The sequence below is a fragment of the Coturnix japonica genome, chromosome 14 (genome assembly GCF_054131305.1).
Source record: "Coturnix japonica strain WE chromosome 14, WE-NBRP24, whole genome shotgun sequence".
Lineage (NCBI taxonomy): Eukaryota > Metazoa > Chordata > Aves > Galliformes > Phasianidae > Coturnix > Coturnix japonica.
The window spans coordinates 1348762-1369219 of NC_140676.1; the positions used below are offsets into that span (position 1 = coordinate 1348762).

The following is a 20458-nucleotide window of genomic DNA, read 5'->3' on the forward strand; positions in this document are numbered from 1 at the left end:
TAGCCGGCTATAACTCATTCACAAATGAACATTTGAAGTGTAATGGAGAAACAAAAGGAGATAAATATTTAAATGGGCCCAAGATTAACAAGAATATGGCATACAATATGGTATAATTACTCCTTATAACACTTAACAGCGACTTTGCAGTCTTATTTACCTTGACTAAGAAATGTTTGGAGGAATTTTTCCCATGTAGGGAATCGTTTCTCATTGACTGGCTGTACGTGCTGTGCTAAAAGGCCCGGCAGCTCCTGGGAGATCTTCACCAAAGCTGGCTCCTGCAGAAACAAATTAAATAGAACCACAAGCAATTTTACTACAGAAATGAAAACTGCTTGTGGGGTGATTAAAAACCAGGCCTCCAACAGGCAAAAAAAAAAAAAAAAAAAAACACCAAAAAAATGTGGTTACTGTTTACCCACAGTCAGGAAGCCTTTTTTTTTTTTAAATTTTTCTACTTACTACTCTTCCCTCCTATTTCAAATTGTTCTTCTCTGAAAGACAGTTCCAGCCCCTGCCTTCAGTGCAGCATCTATTTCATTATAATTTATATCTATAATTTGATCTGGCAACTGAAAATGCTAAGCACTTGGTAACTGCTCAGTGATCAATACTGGCAGTCAATAACTTCTACACTGTTTATATTTCGAAACTGAGCATATTGAAATAGTCACATATGCCAGACATAGTGCTACTGGCTCTCTATGTTTAAGATGTTATATAAGTGCAAACATCCTTTGGTTACAATAAATAAATACACAAATAAATAAATGAGGGAAAAATCAAGCACAAGTTTTTTAAATGCTGCATTCTCCAGCCTGTAACAAATTCAGAAGTGTGTTTGTGCCTTTATCTATGGTAGAATTTGGTCAGTCACATTAGAGGTGATAAACTAGCTTTTTCCTTTTATCAAGTTCTTTGCTATGTTATTGCACATGCAAACCAACCCCATTAAATACAGAAACTAACTGCTTTGCTTTTACTGCTCAAAACCATCCCAGAAGTACACAAGCATATAAAGTGCAGGGACCCTGACTCTATTGCTTTGGGCTCCTTTCCTTGCTGCTTCATAAACATTCTCCTTCTTCCCTTGGGTCTCTTTGCTTCTATTTTACATCTTCTCTCCAGCATCCTGTGTTTCAGAAGATGACCAACTGTCCTCTGATCGTGGCACCGTCCTAATCCACAGTCATGCTATCAGGAGCTCCAGAAGGACATGATAAAACCTTATGGCTAACATCTAGGAACTAAGAAAAAGCAACATTCCCTTCTTACACATCAGTTAACTTAAAGAGATCGTCTTCATCATGAAACACATGACATAATGCAATCAAAAATACAAATTGATAATCATCTTGCTACAATTTATCTAACTGAATGAGGAGGATGTGCCAATGGCGAGGGTATAGACTCTAAATACATCCTGTTCCTGGGCGCAGTCTGCCTTTGAGACTTTGGAAGGTGACTTTCTTATGGGCTGTCCAGCCACAAAAAGGGGGATGGGGTTCCTCAGTGAGGAACTGATGGGTGATCTATGTGGGCTCCCATCATGCACTACAGACAAAGTAAGCTGTTGACTTTAAATACTTCACAGGAAAATGTTAATAAATGGCTAAAGTCAGTATACCAATATACTAAGCATATAGGTTTATAGCAAAGACAAAGGACCACATAAAGAGCAAGACCCAAGTTCAAAATTTACCAAGATTCAGGTTTTTCACCAATAGTTTCCTTACAAAAACAAATCTGTAACAAGCAATTTAGGAGTTTGCTACCTCGTCTGACTGAAATAACAGAAAAGTGAGCAAGCAGCAGCTGGCCTTGTCTTGTTTTATATTCATGCTGAAATATTGCTAAGCCAAGAAGTCACAAGATCAGGTGGTTTGTCACACAATGAAGATAAATACAGCTTAGGAGAGAGGATCTGAGCCATGGTGAATGACATGGAGCTCCTGACCTACACATCAGTTGGCACCGATGTACGTACAGCAATACCTCTGTCACACTGAGTCTCATCCTTGAGCCCTAATACTTTTGGGTAATGTGCAATGAATTTTACTGGTTCATACGTTGAGGCTGCAGGCGAGACAGAGACCATTCACTTCATCTGTATGTACAGGAACATCAAATGCCACTGCTGTCCATGTGATGAACCTCAGACAAGACTCCTGCAGTCCAGCCTCACGAGCCTCAGTCAGTGAGGTCAAATAGCACTGACGGGGTCACCAGCTGAGGATGAGCTCAGAGCCTGACAGGGCCACGTGGGTGCCCATGGCCCCAGCTCAGCAGCACCCTGTAGCTGCAGGCTCCATCAGGACAAGCTGACTGCAAAAGGTGCATGCAGCCAAACCAGCCACCTCACTGTTTTCTCTTTTACAGAAATAACTAACCCAAGGAAATCTGAGAAACGTTCTGGCAAGATCAAACCCACTGTAGCAGTGCTTTTAACAAGGCATGCCTGGATAATCAAGGTATTCACAGAAGGGAGGCAGGCAGCCGCTTCATAAGGATCAGCACCTGGAGTTCCAGCTGAAGGGTTTTTTTTGCAATGGTAAGCTCTAAAAAGGCAATAATCCTGATTATAGGGAGTTTTAGTAGGCAAACACCAGCCCAGATCCAGCATTCCCTCACGAAGGCAAACCTTTTAAAAGGATCAGCGCACTGTAGGCTAATTTCATTTAAATGGGACGGTATCTCCAGCAGAGCTTACCGATGTTTTATTTCTCAATGTGGCCCCAAACAATTCAGAATCATAGGCTGGATGTAAACAGGGAGCATTTGTTTGAATCTTTCAGCTGATATTTCTTAGGAAAACACAAAGCAGCCCAATACTGTTTACATCCTTTGGAAACCTTTAAATCCATCCATATGTTTTGCACCTTTTTATTATGATGCGTAAGCATGAAAAATTGACACCTTTTTCCCCTCTAAACACAAAATAATTTCTCACCCTTCTGCGTGCTGAATTTTGAAAGGCTTTTTTTCAGAGCAGCAGTTGCAACAAAAACATGGGACCAAATGTGGCATATGTTGGAGGCACCGATTGGAAATCTTCTTGAGAGAGATCAGTCAACAAAGAAAAGCCTGTTGAGAAGATAAGTAAATAAACAGAAAGAAGAAATAAAGTTAGACCTAGGAAGAAAGACCTAGGGACATAAAGAGGCTGCCGAGCAGAATGCATGAGAAAAACCTGGGGCTTTTTAGCTAAAAATCAGATGGAAAGGAAATTATTTAGACCTTGCGAGCAAATAGAGTGAAGAAAGTGACTCCAAATAAGTAAAGCTGACTGGGCCAAAGAAGAACAAAATGACAGATCCTCAGCAATACAAAGTGCCCGATCTTTGTTGAAGTCAATGAAGCTATGGCAATTTATGCCACTCCAATGGCGCTATGACAATTCACACCATTTATACAGCATATCCTTTATACTGTGATCAGTGGAGCTGTGATAACTTATTCCGGCTGCCTTGATGTGAACTGCTGCAGCCCAGCTTATCCTTATGATCTCAGCAACACCAGCAAACACAGCAATATTAGAAAGGTCCAGTAACTGCTTTTGAACTGCAACCCAAGTACATGTAATTATTTTTTGTTTTGCAAACTGAACCAAACTGGCATGTTTTCTAATTGGTATACAGGTACCTGCTGACCAGAACAGCCATCTGCCCTGCTGAACAAAACTATCTGAAATGCTTACTGCAACAGAAACGTTTTCAGATGTGACATACCGACTACCCCACCTACTTAAAAGTTTGCAACCTGATTTAATGCCCAAGTGTTTAATTCTAAACTTAAAATTTTAAAATTAAAAAGTGCCATTTTTGCCTTCCATGAGCTGGAAAAGCACGTTCTGATAGAAGGTAACATCATGTAAAACAGCCATCATTATCAAGTAACACAAATGTTTTTCGTATGTAAAATTGCTTTGTAAAATATTTGCTCCATCTGCTGAAAGTAGCAAAGACAATTTTCCCTGATAGCTAATGGCCCATTTCAGCTGTATGGCAAGCGATTCGCCGTGCCTGCGACTTGCATTAAGTAGAATGGCGAAAACAGCGCACAGAATTCTCCACTTATGCAGTATTATCTACTCACTGCTTCCTGAGAGCCCGTCCCTCATTACCACGGCCTTCGCTTTGGATCAGCACACAGGACTAGGGTTGCTTTGACTCAAGAGGCTTTTTGTCAAACCGAGGCACATATGCTACGCTTCAATCTAAAAGCACAAAACAGCCACTTTCCTTGACGACGAGAACAAGAAGGTTAGTTCTCTTTCAACTTTCCAGCACTTAAACTGCTGTTCCTTTTTTCACACCACATGGGGCCATGGTTTTCTCTTCTGGCTCATGCTGTCACTCTGCACGCTGAGGATTTCAATATATAAAGATCAAGCACTTCTTTTAATTCTAAATTCAGTTACACACGCGTGCACACAAAGCAACAAATGCTGGCCGAGTCCAAAACATCCCTCCCAATTGCTTCAGGTTCATTGTATACTCTGCTACTTACCATACCTCTATTGAAAAGCACATGTTTACATTGTGCCCCAAACTACTTCAACATCTGCTAACAGACCAATAAAAGATAAATAAACCAGGATTGTTTAGAAGGAGAGATCCTTTCTATTTCCTCTGAACGCTCCCGAACTGGCAGCAGCAATATGCTGCCGAGATCCCCTTTTGTAGATGTCATCTCAGAGAACAATGTATGCAGGGAAATCAAAGACAAAACCACCGCAGCAAGAATCGGGCAGAAGAAGGATCCTGAAAGCTCCATCACACAGTTCTGCACGTTTACGCACAGCACGTTAATTGGAGACAAAGACAATTCTATTCAATTGTTTTTTTCCCCTACTCCAAAAAATACCCTGTATGCGCTGCTATTTTATGTGCAAAGGTGTCTATTTGGCAAGAAAGTGGCCTCAGTTTTTCCATGGAGTGTACCTTCGGAGTGAGGAAAATGTGACACAATTGTCCTAAAAGCCCTTAAAAATAAATCTCATGTTTATGTCAAACACAGCCTTGTAAAATTGGGAGTCTGGGTTGCCTGCCCTCAGACACAACGAGATAACCAACACTTGGGTACGTCTTCCCCAAATTTCTATCGATCTCTGCAAATGCACCATCAATTCAGGTACCCTCAAATTAATAACATTTTTAGAATTAGCTTCTTTTGTATGTTCTGAACTCAAAAAAATGTGCTCACTTTCTTCTTCTGTCTCTCTTCTCTAAAGAAAGGATTCAAATGAATTCCAAACAATGCCATTTCGGGAAGAAAAAGCACCGTACAGATTATCCACAGTCACTCACCAGGAATGTTCTCTAAATTGCGGAGCCTTAACGCAGAAGGAATTGTCAGACAAAACCTGCTCTGCATTTTGCAAACAAAACACACTTAAACTTTCTTAGAGCTGCCTCTGCGCTCCTCTTTGGATTTCAGCAAAATAAACATTTTTAAAATAATCCAAGCAGGCATTTTATTGCACGAGAGAACATTAACGGATTTCAGATTTCTTTAGTGCTCTTGCTTTATCCTCTCCCTTTCACGCTGTTATTGCTAAAAACTGGCAGTTAAATTCAATTGATTCAAAATATTCGGGATCCATATGGCCTCAAACCCTGGAGCTGAAGTTCTGATATTGCCTCACTGCTGTTTTCCAGCATTTGCCTCTACTCTAGTCCCCAGATGGTGGAAGTAACATTTAAACCTCCTTTCCTCTGCCTTGTACAATAGACCTTGGCACCATTTCAACTGTTTACTCCGGTAATTAACAGCACTGATACCACAACAATTACAACTCCTACAATCTTAACACAATAATGCTATGAATTAGTGAGAGCTAATGGCTGGAAGGTATAGTGGTTCCAGACTGCGAGATCTGTGCATTTTTAGAATAAAATAAAAGGTACAAACAGCACGCTTGCGGTAGACAATGATTACCTAGTAATTAGTTTACACAAAGCTTCCTATTTAATGGCAAAACGCTGTAATTAACGCGTGACAGAAAATCAAAGGGTACTTTGTAAGCATATGAAAAATTAACACTGCAGGCCTATAGCTTTATGTACTGATTAGAAGCATATTAAATCAATAGGACATACACACCAACAGCTTGCATATCTGATTATTCCCACTCTCAGGAATGGATGTTGCGGCTTCCATTTAAGCAAGGACTACAATGGTCATGCTTTGGTTTGCAGAGGATTTAGGAATCATCCAAAATATTGCTTCGGCAGCTGCACAGAGATACTGATAAACTGAGTAAGAAGAGCACTGCAGATAGCTTAAATATTCACTGTCCACAAATGATTTAGGATACATTGGAGCACTGTCCATAGAAGGGAAGAACCACCAACTGCTCAGCTTCACCAACAATCAAGTTCTCCTTGAAGTGTTAGGGAATATTTCTATTTTTCTACTGAATATCATATTGGGCAGAAGAAATTTGAAAAGCTTGTCAGAAACCTGCAAATATATCTCCTGTATCTCTGCCACAGCTCCTGGCCCTCTTCAGGCTGGAAAAGCCTGCACACCTACAGCTGTGTGCAAACAAGGGCAGCATGGCAGAGCCTTGCTTCAGAGCCCCTCTACTCCACATGGTTCAAAACCAGTCTGAAATCACTGTGCTGACGGAGCCACGTTTCTGTGTCTCTTTGACAATACTATGGGTGGTTTTATTTTGAGCTGTTTATAAACACACTCTTTACTCTGAATTCTTGCTTCATTAAAGAAAGAGAATACGGGACATAAGCCTGAGGTTTCTTACAATGAATGCAGCTCATTCAACCAGCTAAAAGCTTCTTCAATGCTATTTCTGATTTCCAGGCGAAGTTTACCTAATCACTTATTACAGAGCTTGTGAATATTGATCAAAACCACTTAAATTTAAAGAAAAGCCCAGAATTTCATAGCATTTTATCTTGGCCTTTCAAACTGTATTTTTTCAGAAGCAATCCAAGCGCAATCCTGAAACCAGCATCTGAGAATTGCTTCATGCAACTCAAATCACAAGTTAGATTTTCTGGATTTATCGCCTTTTGAAAAGATTTAGATTTTCTATTATGCATTTTGGTGAGTTAACCAAGATATGGTCTATAGGGAAAAGAAACCGTGACAAAATAGGGTGACACAAATGGAGACAACGAGATTCAAACACTCGAACATTTAAAACAGGAGGCTGCCCAAGCACATTAAATAGCTTTTCCTCTTCTACAACAGATACTTAATGGAGACTTTTGAAATGGCTGCGTAGCTACGGCCAATTACAATGGCTCATTCAAGAGATATTTGTTGCCTGCTTTTGTGCTCTATTTTTGTACTTCAGCTCTTTTCCTCTTCATCCCCACACATTTCTCCTTTTGTTTTGAGTCTGTATTTACTCATCTTAGGGCTTCTGCTAAGTAAACTCACAACACGTTGCTGATCCTGCTGGTTAATTAGGAGATGCAGAGTAATAAGAGTTAATTCTGAAATCAATTCAACTATTAATCTAATCTTGTGCATTAGCTACTATTTAGACTTGTGTAATCATAGTCCTGTATTGTTTTCTATAGAATCATGGGCTTCTTTGGGTTGAAAGAAGTTACAAGTATTCTTTGGGTCCCTTAAGATCATCCAGCTCTAGTCCCCTGCAGTAGGCAGGAACACCTCCCTCTAGTTCAGGTGGTGTCACCATCCTACAACTCACAGTTCAGAACCCCCCTAAGACAGAGACAGGCAGCAATTTTAATAACCAGTAGTTTTCTTTTTCAAGAATTTATATGGTCTCACAGCAAGGATCCATATAAACATAGGAGAGATTTTCCCCAAACTGAAAAAAAAATGTTAACTTTAAATAAAACATTCCTGACTTTGTAGCATGCTTTGGAATACTATCTTCTAGTAAGCTTTAGGGCTATCTTCCTGTAGATATTTCAAATGCCATCTTCTAATTGTCCTAAATACCTTCTCTACTGCTACTCTAACTAGGAGCAGAACCACTATTTATGCTACAAATGGACTACCTGAAGCTTGAATTGCTACAGAAAATAGGTTGGAAAATCATGACATAATGGCATAAGAGCATCTCACAGCACAGATATCTTACATGCATTTACTAAATGGTTACAAAGCTGAATTTATTTACCTCCTCCAAGAATGGTTCACATTGCAAGATACCCCTCAAACAGATGAGGTTTCTCAGTACTTTCTGACCTTTTTTGGATGTAACCCGGGTCACATTCTGATTTTCATGCTGACAAATAGCTTTCGAAATGGCCCCCAACTGCCAAATGAGCAAACATGGTGGCAGCAGTTCTCTTGATATTGAAAACCTTTCAAAGCTGGATCCCATTATGACATTTTTGATCAGCTGGCAGACTTACGCCAGCCTTCAGAAGGATGAGGGCCTTGCAGAGACCCAGCATAGTTTCTGAGTTCTATTCCTTATGCAGCTGCAAAATAATTAATCTCTCAGATAACTCAGCTGCTGCAATGTGTTAACAAGGTAAAATACCTCAATTATCTTGCCCCACATTTTTGCTTGGCCAGTATTTGAAATGAAGAACCTAAAATCAGTCTCATTTTCAGACTGAATCGATTTTTACACAATTCAAACTCAAAAACTACATTATTTTTTTAATACCTTGCCTACTACATACCAATGAGGAAAATTTGGGTACCGTGTCTTAAACTGCTATGCAAACGATGCTATTTGTAAGTATTAACATAATTTAGTGCTTACAGTCATATCCTCATTTCTAATAATTCTACCAGAATGGAGAGTCTTTTCACTGTACTCTTAGCCTGCAGGATAGTCTTTCATCAAAAAGCTGAATTTTTTAATAACCTGCCAGCATATGTTTTGTATGTGGCAGCCTATGCCGATGACACAATGTCTTCATTATCCAAAGAAGCAAGTCTACATGCTGCAATAGGACGTTAAAGGATGCCTGTGCTCATAAACTAACGCTTTGATGTTTAAACGTGTATCATCACAATGGTATTCCTTAACAAAGGACGATTTTAATCCCCTGCTCTCAATGGTAATACTCAACAGAGACTGCAGTTCATTATATATGAAAAGGGTCTCCCATTTTAGAAAAGGGGGCTAATCTCAGAAGGCAGAAACACTTGAACGTGCGTATTCAAACAAGACGCTGTAAATTGCAGCAAGTTTCACTCCACCAAAGCTCACTTGATAAGGGGCCTGGATGTATGGAAGTTTTCCTGCTGACACTAGAAAATTAGATCAAATGCATCGTTCCATATAGTTACCAACATATGACAAATTATTATATTTAAGGGCTTCTAAAAGATTGGCTCCCAGCTGTATCAAATCCTAACATAAACACCATATGAAAGAGTAAGCAGAGAAAGCTGGTTATCACTGCATCCCTTTATTCAGAGTCACTTAGCCATGGAAAAATTAGGAATGCTAATACAACTCTAGGTAATAACGCTTGCAAAGGGAATTGATACCAGCAAAGAACTAGGCTTTGTGAAACTGCATTTCACCATGTCCTCTCCCTCCAGTTTGTGGCCATGATCTGGTAGCTTCATGTTCCAGATTGCTCAGTGCCATGCAGCTCTCCAGAGCTCTGCTTTGTATTGCCTGCCTTGCACAGAGTGAAGGATCCTTAGCACACTGGAGAAATTAGCGCTTCATTTTTACAGGATAAGCTCTGTTTTGTGATGAGGAATTATTCTGTAGCTGTCAAATGCAACAGAGCTGTAAGCAGCCCAATTTGAAATTTTAATATACGATGTAATTCAATCAAAAATTTCAAAACAGTTTTGATTGAATTAAAAGAAGAAAAGATCAAGAGAGCCGTAATGAGTAGTTTATGTAAATTAAACAATTCTTTCTGTACACATTCCTTCTGGCTTTAAAACCATTACGTGAGGCATAAATCTGGCACTGCATACACAAATATTAAATGCTTACTGAAATTAACACGCTTAAATACCAATGAATATTTAAAGTACAAATAGTTCTCTGAATACCAGAACTAATGAATTCTAAATTCAGATCAATGTCTCTGTGGTTGAGATGCATTGTCTTACAACCTCTGTTCCAGCATGTGGATTCTTACCCACCTTGCAGTCTGTGAGCTCATGCTATACTCATATACATCCCTCAGTGAAGTATTTATATACTCTCTCTACCTGAGCGCCTGCTGTAATGAAATACATGGGAGCCTAATTTTCTCTGATACCTCGAGTGCTCTGCTTTATACAGATGAAAATTGCTAGTAGGCTTAAAAGTTATTGGCGAGGAAAGATGTATGAAAGTAATAATTCTTAGCAAAACAGAACACAAGTTATCACTTTGTGGTTTCAAAGTCACAAGTATTGTTCACCATGTTAGTTCAGTGCTTTCGTTCCAGTACTTCCAGTCCTCCTATGTAACTGTAAGACTCTACCACCTATGTAAACTAAATGCTTTGTGCTGAACTTGTTCCACATCTGTTTGTATTTGGGGCTATATCTTTGCTTTAATTTGAATTACTGGCACCTACTATTTCATACAATCTACTGTCAACTCTGCAACATCAACTCTTACCTGTGTCTTAAAACAAAAGCTTAGACTAAAGAGTTATGGTGAGACAACCCCAGCAGGCTATTATGAAGCCAGGACACTGAACAAGATTCCTTTATTACTTACATGTGCCCACTTCTTACTCCATGTCTCAGGGTTGTGCTTCTGACGCTCCTTTAGAACCCAGTGGTAGCACTCCAAATGCAAGATGACATCACAGAAGGCAGTGCCATTTCCTCCCGATTCATCATTCATTTTGAACAGCCAGCGCCGCACTTCCATGTTGTCCACAATCAGTTGGCTGAGAGCACTGATCAGCTGTGGAGCAAAGAACTTCTGTACTGTGACAGTGCCACACTGCTTCTTGTTTTAGACAACCCGCTCCCCAACATTTGGAAAATTATTTCCTAACTGTAGTTCCTGTTTCTTAGAGCTACTCATATTGCTCTTAACTGAGATAATTAGCAAAAGCTGAATTCTTCTTTGATTAAGAATTTATGGTGCTGTATTGAGCCAACTTGGGAAGAGTACCTGCAAGCAACAGAGCACCTCCTATAGTTCATAGAGGGAGGTATTCTGCAGAGAGATCTGCCTGTCCAGGCTGTTTTGTCACATCAGAATCTCAAGAAATGTCTCTGACAGGGAATAGCTTGGAGCGGGCTGCACTGTCTGCAGAGTCAGAGAAACAGTTGTGCCAGATTCCAACACCAGCCGAACATCTGTGAAATTTTCCTGCTGGAGAGTACATTACATGGCTATAAATATATGAAGCAGATACAAGGCGGGCTTTATTAAAATGCTAATTATTTATTTGTATATGTACACAGATTTAAATGGCTTTAAAATGCCTTCTGCCCAGCTGGTGTAGGATGCAATTAGCTTCTTTGGAATGGCAGATGCCTTTGAACCCGCAAAAAGTGTTACCAGATCTTTTTGATTGTCTAGAAGGTATTTTTCGTAGCAATTTTGGGGACTTCTGTTGTGTGACTGGGGTTTTGTTGTGTTTTTGTTTTGTCTGTTAGTTTTCAGTAACCTCAAATACCATTACATCTGTGTTTCTGGTCCCATTATTTGTGGCTTTTGAGAATCCCATAGATGTGTTTTTCTTGATGACTCCCCTACAGTAATGAAAAGGATCGATAATACTGTAAGGACTGCAGCAATCATAAAGAGTTATGTGCTATCTTTAAGTGAAAATTGAATTGTGTTTTAACATAGTGTCACCTCGCTTTGATTATTTAACCTAAAATATCAATATTTCATACAAGCAAACAGCTGCAGAACTTCCATAACACTGTACTGTGAATCCAAAGCATTGGATTCATGTAAGTTAGTTATTTAACAATGAATCAAATAGTTGTTTTACAGATCATTGATCATATATTTATTTCTTCTACTATAGAAGCTGCAATGTATTTGAGTAGCTTAGGCACTTTTCAGTGTTAAAGGTGATTAATAAAAGCAAAGAAATGTGAAAAACCTCTCGAAGCAGTAAGAATATCTATTGATTATTTCCCTGGGTTCTATCAACACATTTTAAATAGAATCATTACAAAGCATACTTAAATACATAATCACTAATTATGAATGTTCAGTGTCAACTGAACATACTACAGGAAAGTCCCATGCCTTGTAATCTTAGTTCACGTTTTGCTCTCTTTCTTGTTATGCTGGCAGGACAGTTGAATCTATCAATGCTAACTTCAGCTGCAGATATGCTCAGTAAAACCCAAATTGAACGAGCTGACTTCTTAAGTGGAAGAAATTTTCCCTTCATCAAATCCTTAGTTTTCTGTGCTATTTTCAGTCACTGGTAAAACTCCTGTTAATTTCATTAGGGCCGTGACTTCATCCACGGAGCAGCAACACAAGCTGTTTGAAATAACTGAACCAAAAGGCCTTATATATTCTCAAGAAAGAACGTGAAGAATATCAGAACAATTGTACTGCTTCCTGACTAGGATGTGAATTGCATTTACTTGGTTAGACACGGCCAAAAAGAGCCCAATCTCATACACAATTTAATCAAACCTACTTAGGCTCTAATCAATACAGTCATGGCAATTGCACAAAGCTTGCATCCCATCAAGTGAAAATAGGCGCCTGCATACTGACACAACCCAGAGCACGTCCTGCTTACCTGCTCGTGGCTGTAGATGTCAGATTCTCCAGGAGGGGTTGGCACACCAGCACTGGCAAAAATTTGTTTACTTCCAGACTTGGTACTATAGAGATGAGCCACCTCTGGTACCGAGCCCAATATCGGCACATTTAACATGTCAGCCACTGCTAAATCATCCTTGTGGGGAACCCCTCCGATAATGTAGGCATCTCTGCTCTGGATGAGGATTTTTATTCTTTGGATTGTCTTGGGACTGTACTTCAGCTGGGTGGCCAGGCACATGTGATGCTTCTGTATAAAGATAACATTATTCTTGTTAAAAGGTGTTCTTTTCAATTCCATGGACCTAATTTATAATGTTACACACAATAAATACATTATTAATAGCAGGCTGGGTTATGACCTATCCTGTAGCTTAGCAGTTTAAATTGATAAAAGCTGTTGGGGTGAGGCTCCATAATCGTGCACATCTTTAGTGTGCTGGAAATGGGCTCACTGGGAATAGAACTAATTACTACACATCTGTATTTATTTGATCCATGCGGAATTATCCTTCTGTCAGTCGGCAGAGAGGCTGGTGGCCTTTGGATAATAGTGATTCATCTCAGCAACACTGCTGGCATCGTTTAACTCTAAAGCGCCTGAAAATCAATACAAAAATGAAGAAAAACCCCTATAGCAGAGAACGTCTTTCACCATACAGTTCTGCAGTGTTTTAAGCAACTCTCTGAGAGTAAAACATCTTGATTTACTAAAGCTTTCACTGATCACATTAAATTATTACCGGGGATACACGTTCACGTTATACAGTAGTTCTGATATCTACTGTAAATGCAACCGCTGGGCGCTCAAAGGGAGAGAAGTATTTTTTTGTTGTTTAAAGCAGAAAAGCTTCAACTTTGGGGGAGGAATTTAAAAAGGAAAAACTTCTTTACAATGACATTTGATCTAATTGAGGCCCTTGCCAGGAAAACATCCCTCATCAGGACAGCCTTGCAAGGGATTGCCGGGACTGAGAAACCCAGTTTATGTTCCTTCAAAGACCGAGGTGTTCTTTTACATGGACTTGAGAAGAAATACTGATTCCACTACTTAAGTGGGGCTGATGGTGGGAAAGGAGACACGAAAGCCCTTGGAAGTAGACAAGAGGAGAGCTCTTTTGACAACTGCCCAGCACCTGCTTGTACCAAACACAGAGCTCCAAGAAATGTCCAAGTCTGCCTGTAAAGGCACCAAACCAACTGCAAGGAGAGCGGGGAAATGACAGACTTTCCAAAACTCTATTAGGAAAAGGGGAGTCACAATTACAAGGGCAAAGAGAGAGACCCTTAATGCTCTGATTCAGTTTCTTTTCTCTCGAGCATCACTACAAAAGCATGGAGGTGGCCCTTTCTGTCGGTCCCGTGGCAGCTCTGCCACACAGAGAACAGGATCGATATCCATCCCCGGTCACTCGCTCCCTGGGGCAGATGCAGTGATGTACAGACGAGATTTGCTTTGTGTCTCTCAATAATGGATTTTACAGTTAATTAAGGAGTGCAGGAAACAGGCTGTAAAACCTGGTTCATTTCTGTTTTGAGAGTGGTATGGCTGCTGTGATACATAGCAGTGTGAGTGAAAGCAGGAAAAGCCAGGAGAGCTGAGTATTGCCCAGAATTCCAGCACAGTGCTGCATGGAATAACAGTTAGTGGATTAACCAAAGCAAAGCTCTTTAAACTTTTAAACTTCTCAAGCCCCAGGAAGCTGAACTTGGCATCTGCTTCACCAAGATGGCAAAACCGCCTCTCCCCCATTTTGAATCTGCAGCTAGCCGAGAAGCAGCAGCGCGTATCACACTGCTCCTGGCTGCACAGAGTCCCATGAGATCAGTCTAATGGCCAGCATCTGCCCGAGGATGCAGGTGTAGGGACACCTCTTTCTCCCAGTCTCCTTCCTGAATACACCAAGGTCACTGAGACCAGTGGATGATTATCAGCAGTTACAAGTACAGATTCTTCCACACATAGGAGATATATTTGTAGGACACATTAGGCAGCGGATGGAAAGAAACATATGCTTGGTGAAAATAAGGTAGTTTGAGGGCTTTGCATATAAAGAGGTGTAGTGTGCTGAACAGCCACGGGTATACCTCAACCTATTGCCTATTGTTACCGATGGCACTAATTTACTTCTCAGCATTCAGGACCCGGGTGGGGAGCACAGTCCATATGCATGAAAGAACCACACAGCCCTTGAAACTAAGGCTAGCTCCCTATATCAAAGCATGCAAATAGTTCCCAGTAAATCATGCTAACTGAGTTGTTTGCTCTTTATCTGGAAAATAAGTTTGTTTAGGATATTTCAGCAGAAATTTGGAAGAGTAACTGCCATACAGAAGAGATGCGTGCTTGAAAATGATCTGCCTTTATATTGGAACTACTTCAGTCTAATCACCGTGACCAAAATTGGTCATTAAAGCCATTTTTCATTCCTGTCAGCACATCCATGTTGAGCGGCACATTGTTTGTCCATAATATGATGTGCTTTAGATGATACTTTTAGCATGTTTCACATCAAAGGTTCTTTTAAAGCTTCCAGCATTTTGTAACTAGTACTGGAAAAATAGCCTGGTGTCCAGAGGGGAAAATAAAAAAGAAAGGTACAGTAGCCAAAGTGCAATTGAAAGAGAACAAAACACACCACTGGTATTTATCAAGGATTTACCATCCAAACAATATTACTTCTCAAGGTGAAGGGTCAAATTCTGGCCCAGCACATTACAGATTGCAGATCACAGCAGCATTCAGATGACGGATGAGTACTAAAGGAAAGCCCAGCTCCTTAAAACACAAATGGCAACTTAATGCTTTCCTCCAGCTTCAGAGAAAACAAAACACATCCGTACCTACAGAACTCACTTTAACTGCTGCAAAACCAGCCAGCAGCTCTGACCCAACGCTCCCTTGTTATACCATGAAAAGTAATGAGCACCTTTTTCCAGGGTGGTTTCAAACTGCTTCAGCAGAAGTTGGTTCAGACATACATGTGTTATGCTACTACAGAACTACATTGGAAAAGCTCACACATTTACTATGTGTAGAAAGCTTATTTATGTTCTGATTAATCTTGATCTAAATATGGGACAACCAGTATTTGTTTAACAAAATAACTAGAAAAGGGTTATCAATATGTATACAAATTGAAACCAGGAACAGGACTCAGAGCACAGATATGGGAGACACACAGGTATCAGAATTTTCTAGATATCAAATGTTAGCAATCACGCTGTATAATTAATATTTACAACATAGAATTCCTTTCAACTGTAGTGCAGTACCATAAGAAATGCTCTATGGAGTGCACAATAGCTAAGGTCTGGTTTTTTTCATCATGGCACAGTGCATGAGTTTAAAAATGACTTGCCAGGTATAAGAGTAATATCTGTATTATCCGACCTCAACAACTCTAAGTCCCGTTCTTTCCAAAGTGGATTTAATTGCAAGAAACACTACGAATGCATGAATGGTTGGATGCTGGGTTACCCAGGAAGAAGGTTTGAGCAATAAGAATGGTTTATTGCTCTGATTTGCTTACAGATATAAATCTATCAAGTTCACAGTCCCAAGCATATGGTAAGAATGGACAGTTGTCTGCAAATAGCCGATATAGGACGATCTCCACTAAGTCTATAAACTAAACCGGGATATTTATTTCCAGTGCTCTAACTAGTAGTCTAATCAGTAAAGCCCTTAAACTTGCAATAATATTTCACTGATGTGTACCAGAGCGTTACAAGTTATAAAATTTCCAATTTAATTTTACTGCATCCCTCAAGCTGTAGTAATTAGAAGACAAACTCACAGGGAAGCTGTTTATAGCTTCAGGGGTGAGAATTTTGAACCTGTCCTGCAGGTCACTCATGTCCTCAGGGTTCCCAGATCTAACAGCTGCCTGCAGACCCAGGAGTTTATTGTAATACTGCAGTAACTCCTCACTCAGATGAAGGGGGCAGATGTAGATGACGTCCACGTTGGCATCTAAAACAAAGGGGCACAGTGCTCATTACTGGGAGAAAGGTAGGCTCTATTCAGAACTGCAATCTGATGATTCCTGATCATTTGCTAACAAACAGCCTCGCTAAAAAAGCGCTGAAAATAAACCCGAGATTTTTCTAATTCCCCAGTCTTAGCGGTTTAACTGCTTTTTCTGTGCTTCAGCATTTCTCTGAAGACAGGTCAGCAAGCCAAAGAAATAGCTAGTTTCCAGAATTCAATCTGCAGAACATATTGGGGGCAGAATTTTGAAGGAGTGGCGGGGGGATTTGTCTGCACAGCTCACATTAACATCAATGGGAATTGTGCACCGCTTTAAAAATATATCCCATTAACTTCAGTAAATTATAAAACTGAACTATTAAGTTGAGCAAGCTGATGAAATCACAATTTCATACACTGCCTGGATTTTGCATGGCCTGCTCCTTTTCTTGTCCTGTCCACATAAAAGCTCGTGGTGGGATACCATTAATAACTATTGCTGAGCAGGTCAGTGTGTTGATTAGCTACTTAAATACCACATTGCGGAAATCTGCTTTTTTGCATGTAAAACAACTCGATCTGATGGACACCGAGTGCACAGAAAGTCTTAAATATATGCCATTTTGGAGGAAGATTTTAACTACTGTGCTCTTCTGAAACATTAATAGATGGCTTAATGGATTAATTGCCTTGTAAAACTAATGGAATATAATGCCAAAAACACTCCTAGATTTTGTTCCAACTCCTGCTGAAATCAGCAGGAACTCATTCATTGTCTTTGCTGGGCACAGAAACAAGAGACCTGAAAGTGCCAGGGACAACTGCCACCACGTGGGATCGAACCAGAAGCAATGCAAGGATCGGAGTAAGCAAACTCTGAACCTTACATTGTGAAGGAATATGGTATCCCCCTTATTCACTTTGAATTTGGTGAATAACATGCTGTAAGACGTTTTACCACTCTTTGTGCTGCCCTATAAAGAGATAATTCAGGTCTGCTTTGGATGCAGTAGGGCTCCAGAGACAGGTTAGCTAACAGAGGTCACACCAAGCAGAGATCCTCTGGTATTGTATGGAAAAAACACCACCACCATGTCAATGCTCTTTTGCAAGGCACAGGTAAAGCACTGAGATAGTTAATAATTCACTTAATAATTAGCTAGTTTGCATCTTACTCATGGTCTGTCTTACATTTTACAATGGAAGCAATTTTTCTGTTTGCAGATTTTTAGTTAAGACAGCTCATATAGCACACTGACTTTGTACCTTTAAGTTCCTAACTATCATTTTAGAGACCAAAAAAAACCTATGTTAAAGAATTGAAAAAATAAAACTGTACTGTGGAAAAACAATATTAGTGTCTAGATAATATATAAAAGCAATTATATTATTATTTTCGGCAACTGTAAATTTCTGGATCTAATGTATTTTTGTTACCAACTTATTAAATGGCATTTATAAAATAATAATGATACTGAAATATATATGAATCAAGTAAAGTATGTCATTCCAGGGAGCCAATGGAGTTGGTCACTGACAAATAATACTTTACATTTGCTTTGCTTAAGAGAGGACCATCGTTCTAGGGAAAAACTTTTAATGTATGTCTCTTGCCTCATTTGCTAATTAAAAGAAATTTGGTTTAAATAAGATCTTGCTCTTTTTTAGCATATCTTTCTCTCCGTGTGAGCCTGAATGAACTCTAGCAGGATCAGCTACCTCACTCTGTAGAACACCGAGTAGTTTGGCTTGTCCGTGGTGCTCAGCATGAGGTTGTTTTACATCATCACAGTCAGAAAAAGATGAGTTTCATGTTCTTACGGATTACTTGGACAGGAGCAAACAGCACAATTGCTTCTGAGCTGGCACATTCTCTGTATTTAATATTAATACAAGAGGAAATTCCTCACCCGGCATTCTTTAGCACACAGGTATGGTTAGATAATCACAACAGAGGCAGCTGACAGCTCTTAACATACCCAGGATGTCACACAGCCTTCCCAGCTGCAAGTTCTGTTGAAGAGCAAGATCAGGAATACGCTGACGGATGCACTGGGAATACCCTGGAAAACAAATACAAAGTCACCCCCACTGGAACGTATGGAAAAAAAAAACCACACACAAAACCCCCCTGACACCTATTTATGAGATATCAGCTACTCTAGATTCATATTTTAAAAGCTGTAATGCAAGCATTTCAAATCCTAAACATGGTAATTGCATCATGGTTGGACTGAATGATCTTGGAGGTCTCCTCCAACCTCGGTGACCCTGTGATTCTGTGATGGAACACCATGCTTTTGTGGGATGAGATTGTAAGTAAATAGCAAAATGCTGCAGACCCATATAGTTTTATCATTTAAACGTGCAGCCACATCTGAGTATTTTGCTCAAATCTTCTGTGCTGTCGGATTTATTTTTTTTTTTAATGCTGTGAAAACAAAAAATGACACCATCATTAAGCAAAAATCCCGGTAGAGCCGCACGTTTTGTATTTCACACAGATAAAAGGCAACAAAAACACTTCATTAAGGAGGTGTCTCACTGGTACCTGATCACTTTGTTGCAGAGGATGAATGAGAGGCAGCCTGTCTGAGCTAGGATTACCTATCTGGAGGTCAGACTTCCAACTGATTGCATATTTGCATTCAAAAGGACTGCTGCAAATGACATGACCACTGTGGCTATAATCTCTAATCCTGTAATTTAAAAATTAAGTTGTTTCTGAGTGAATCAGTACGAATATCCAAACACACAGCCACACAGTATGAGTCGCTGGTTGGAATAGCTGTGATTAAATCAATAAGGACATTCAGCCTAGCACTCAGTATTCGCTGTACAGAATTGACTGATCCTTTAACATGACCCTTACAACGCTGCTACATACCTGCTCACCATCAGCCACAAAAAGCTTCGTTGGACAAAAATTTGCCAAATATTTCATTGCTTTACCTCTGGAAGATGGAAACGCTGTTTTTTTGGTTTTTTTTCTTTTTACTGCAAGGACAATTAATATAAGTAATGGACATTCTGGAGTGAGGTGACGATGCCACATTGCACAGAGCATCAGAGCACCTTGGCACCCCACCAAGGGAGGGTCAGCCTCGCAAAGCACAAACCAGGAACTTTCATTTCTCAGTTTAGTGTCACCCAAAGGACAAGGAGGGCCTCCCTCCTCTGCGTGAGTTTTACGATAGTGAATGTGCAGCGATTTCAGTGACTGCTCCCAATTTATGCAGGGCTAAGTTGTGCAGAGAGTTATAGAAGTACTAAATGAACTGGTGTAGGAATTAATGGCAAGGGGCCTGCTGTCACCTCCCCTTCCAACCTCAGCCATGACCTCACGCCCATAACTGCCATTTTCTTGATAAATCTCACTCATCTTTGAGTGCCTTCCTTAGCAAAGGATCCACAACACTTTTCAAACTCCACCTTTGGAAAGAGAAGGAGCAGAGTGGAGGAGGGGACAGTTTGAGCCACCACAGGTTGATGGCTGAAGGGGAAGGAGGAGAAGGAGGGACCCAGGGCTCAGCCCCGTGTGCTTCCAAGAGCCTGGAATGGGTGTCATAAATAACATTTAACTTTCCTCCCTACACTCAGGGCACCTGCTGCTCAGCTGAAAGTGCTTAAAGAAACTATTCCTGGATCACATGGGAAAGCTCTGCTGCATGTACTGCAGGCTGTATGAAGTGCTGCTATTTGGGTACAAAAAAAAACCCATCAATCATTTAAAAATAGTTAAAAGAGAAAAAGTATTCAAATCCCAAATATTGCAGAAGTGTATTCATCCATTAGAGTGT

The 20458-nt window shown here is 40.1% G+C and overlaps 1 protein-coding gene across 1 annotated transcript in view; it reads right to left on the reverse strand.

The window, feature by feature from the left end:
* Positions 1-20458, reverse strand: part of IQCH (IQ motif containing H) — a 51493-nt gene that overhangs the window by 15039 nt on the left and 15996 nt on the right. The window contains exons 10-14 of the mRNA XM_015873302.2: positions 18638-18721; positions 16486-16661; positions 12663-12935; positions 10649-10840; positions 161-281 (exon numbers count right to left, since the gene is read on the reverse strand). Of these exons, the coding sequence (XP_015728788.2) occupies positions 161-281; positions 10649-10840; positions 12663-12935; positions 16486-16661; positions 18638-18721 (846 nt within the window). The remainder of the gene's footprint in view (positions 1-160; positions 282-10648; positions 10841-12662; positions 12936-16485; positions 16662-18637; positions 18722-20458) is intronic.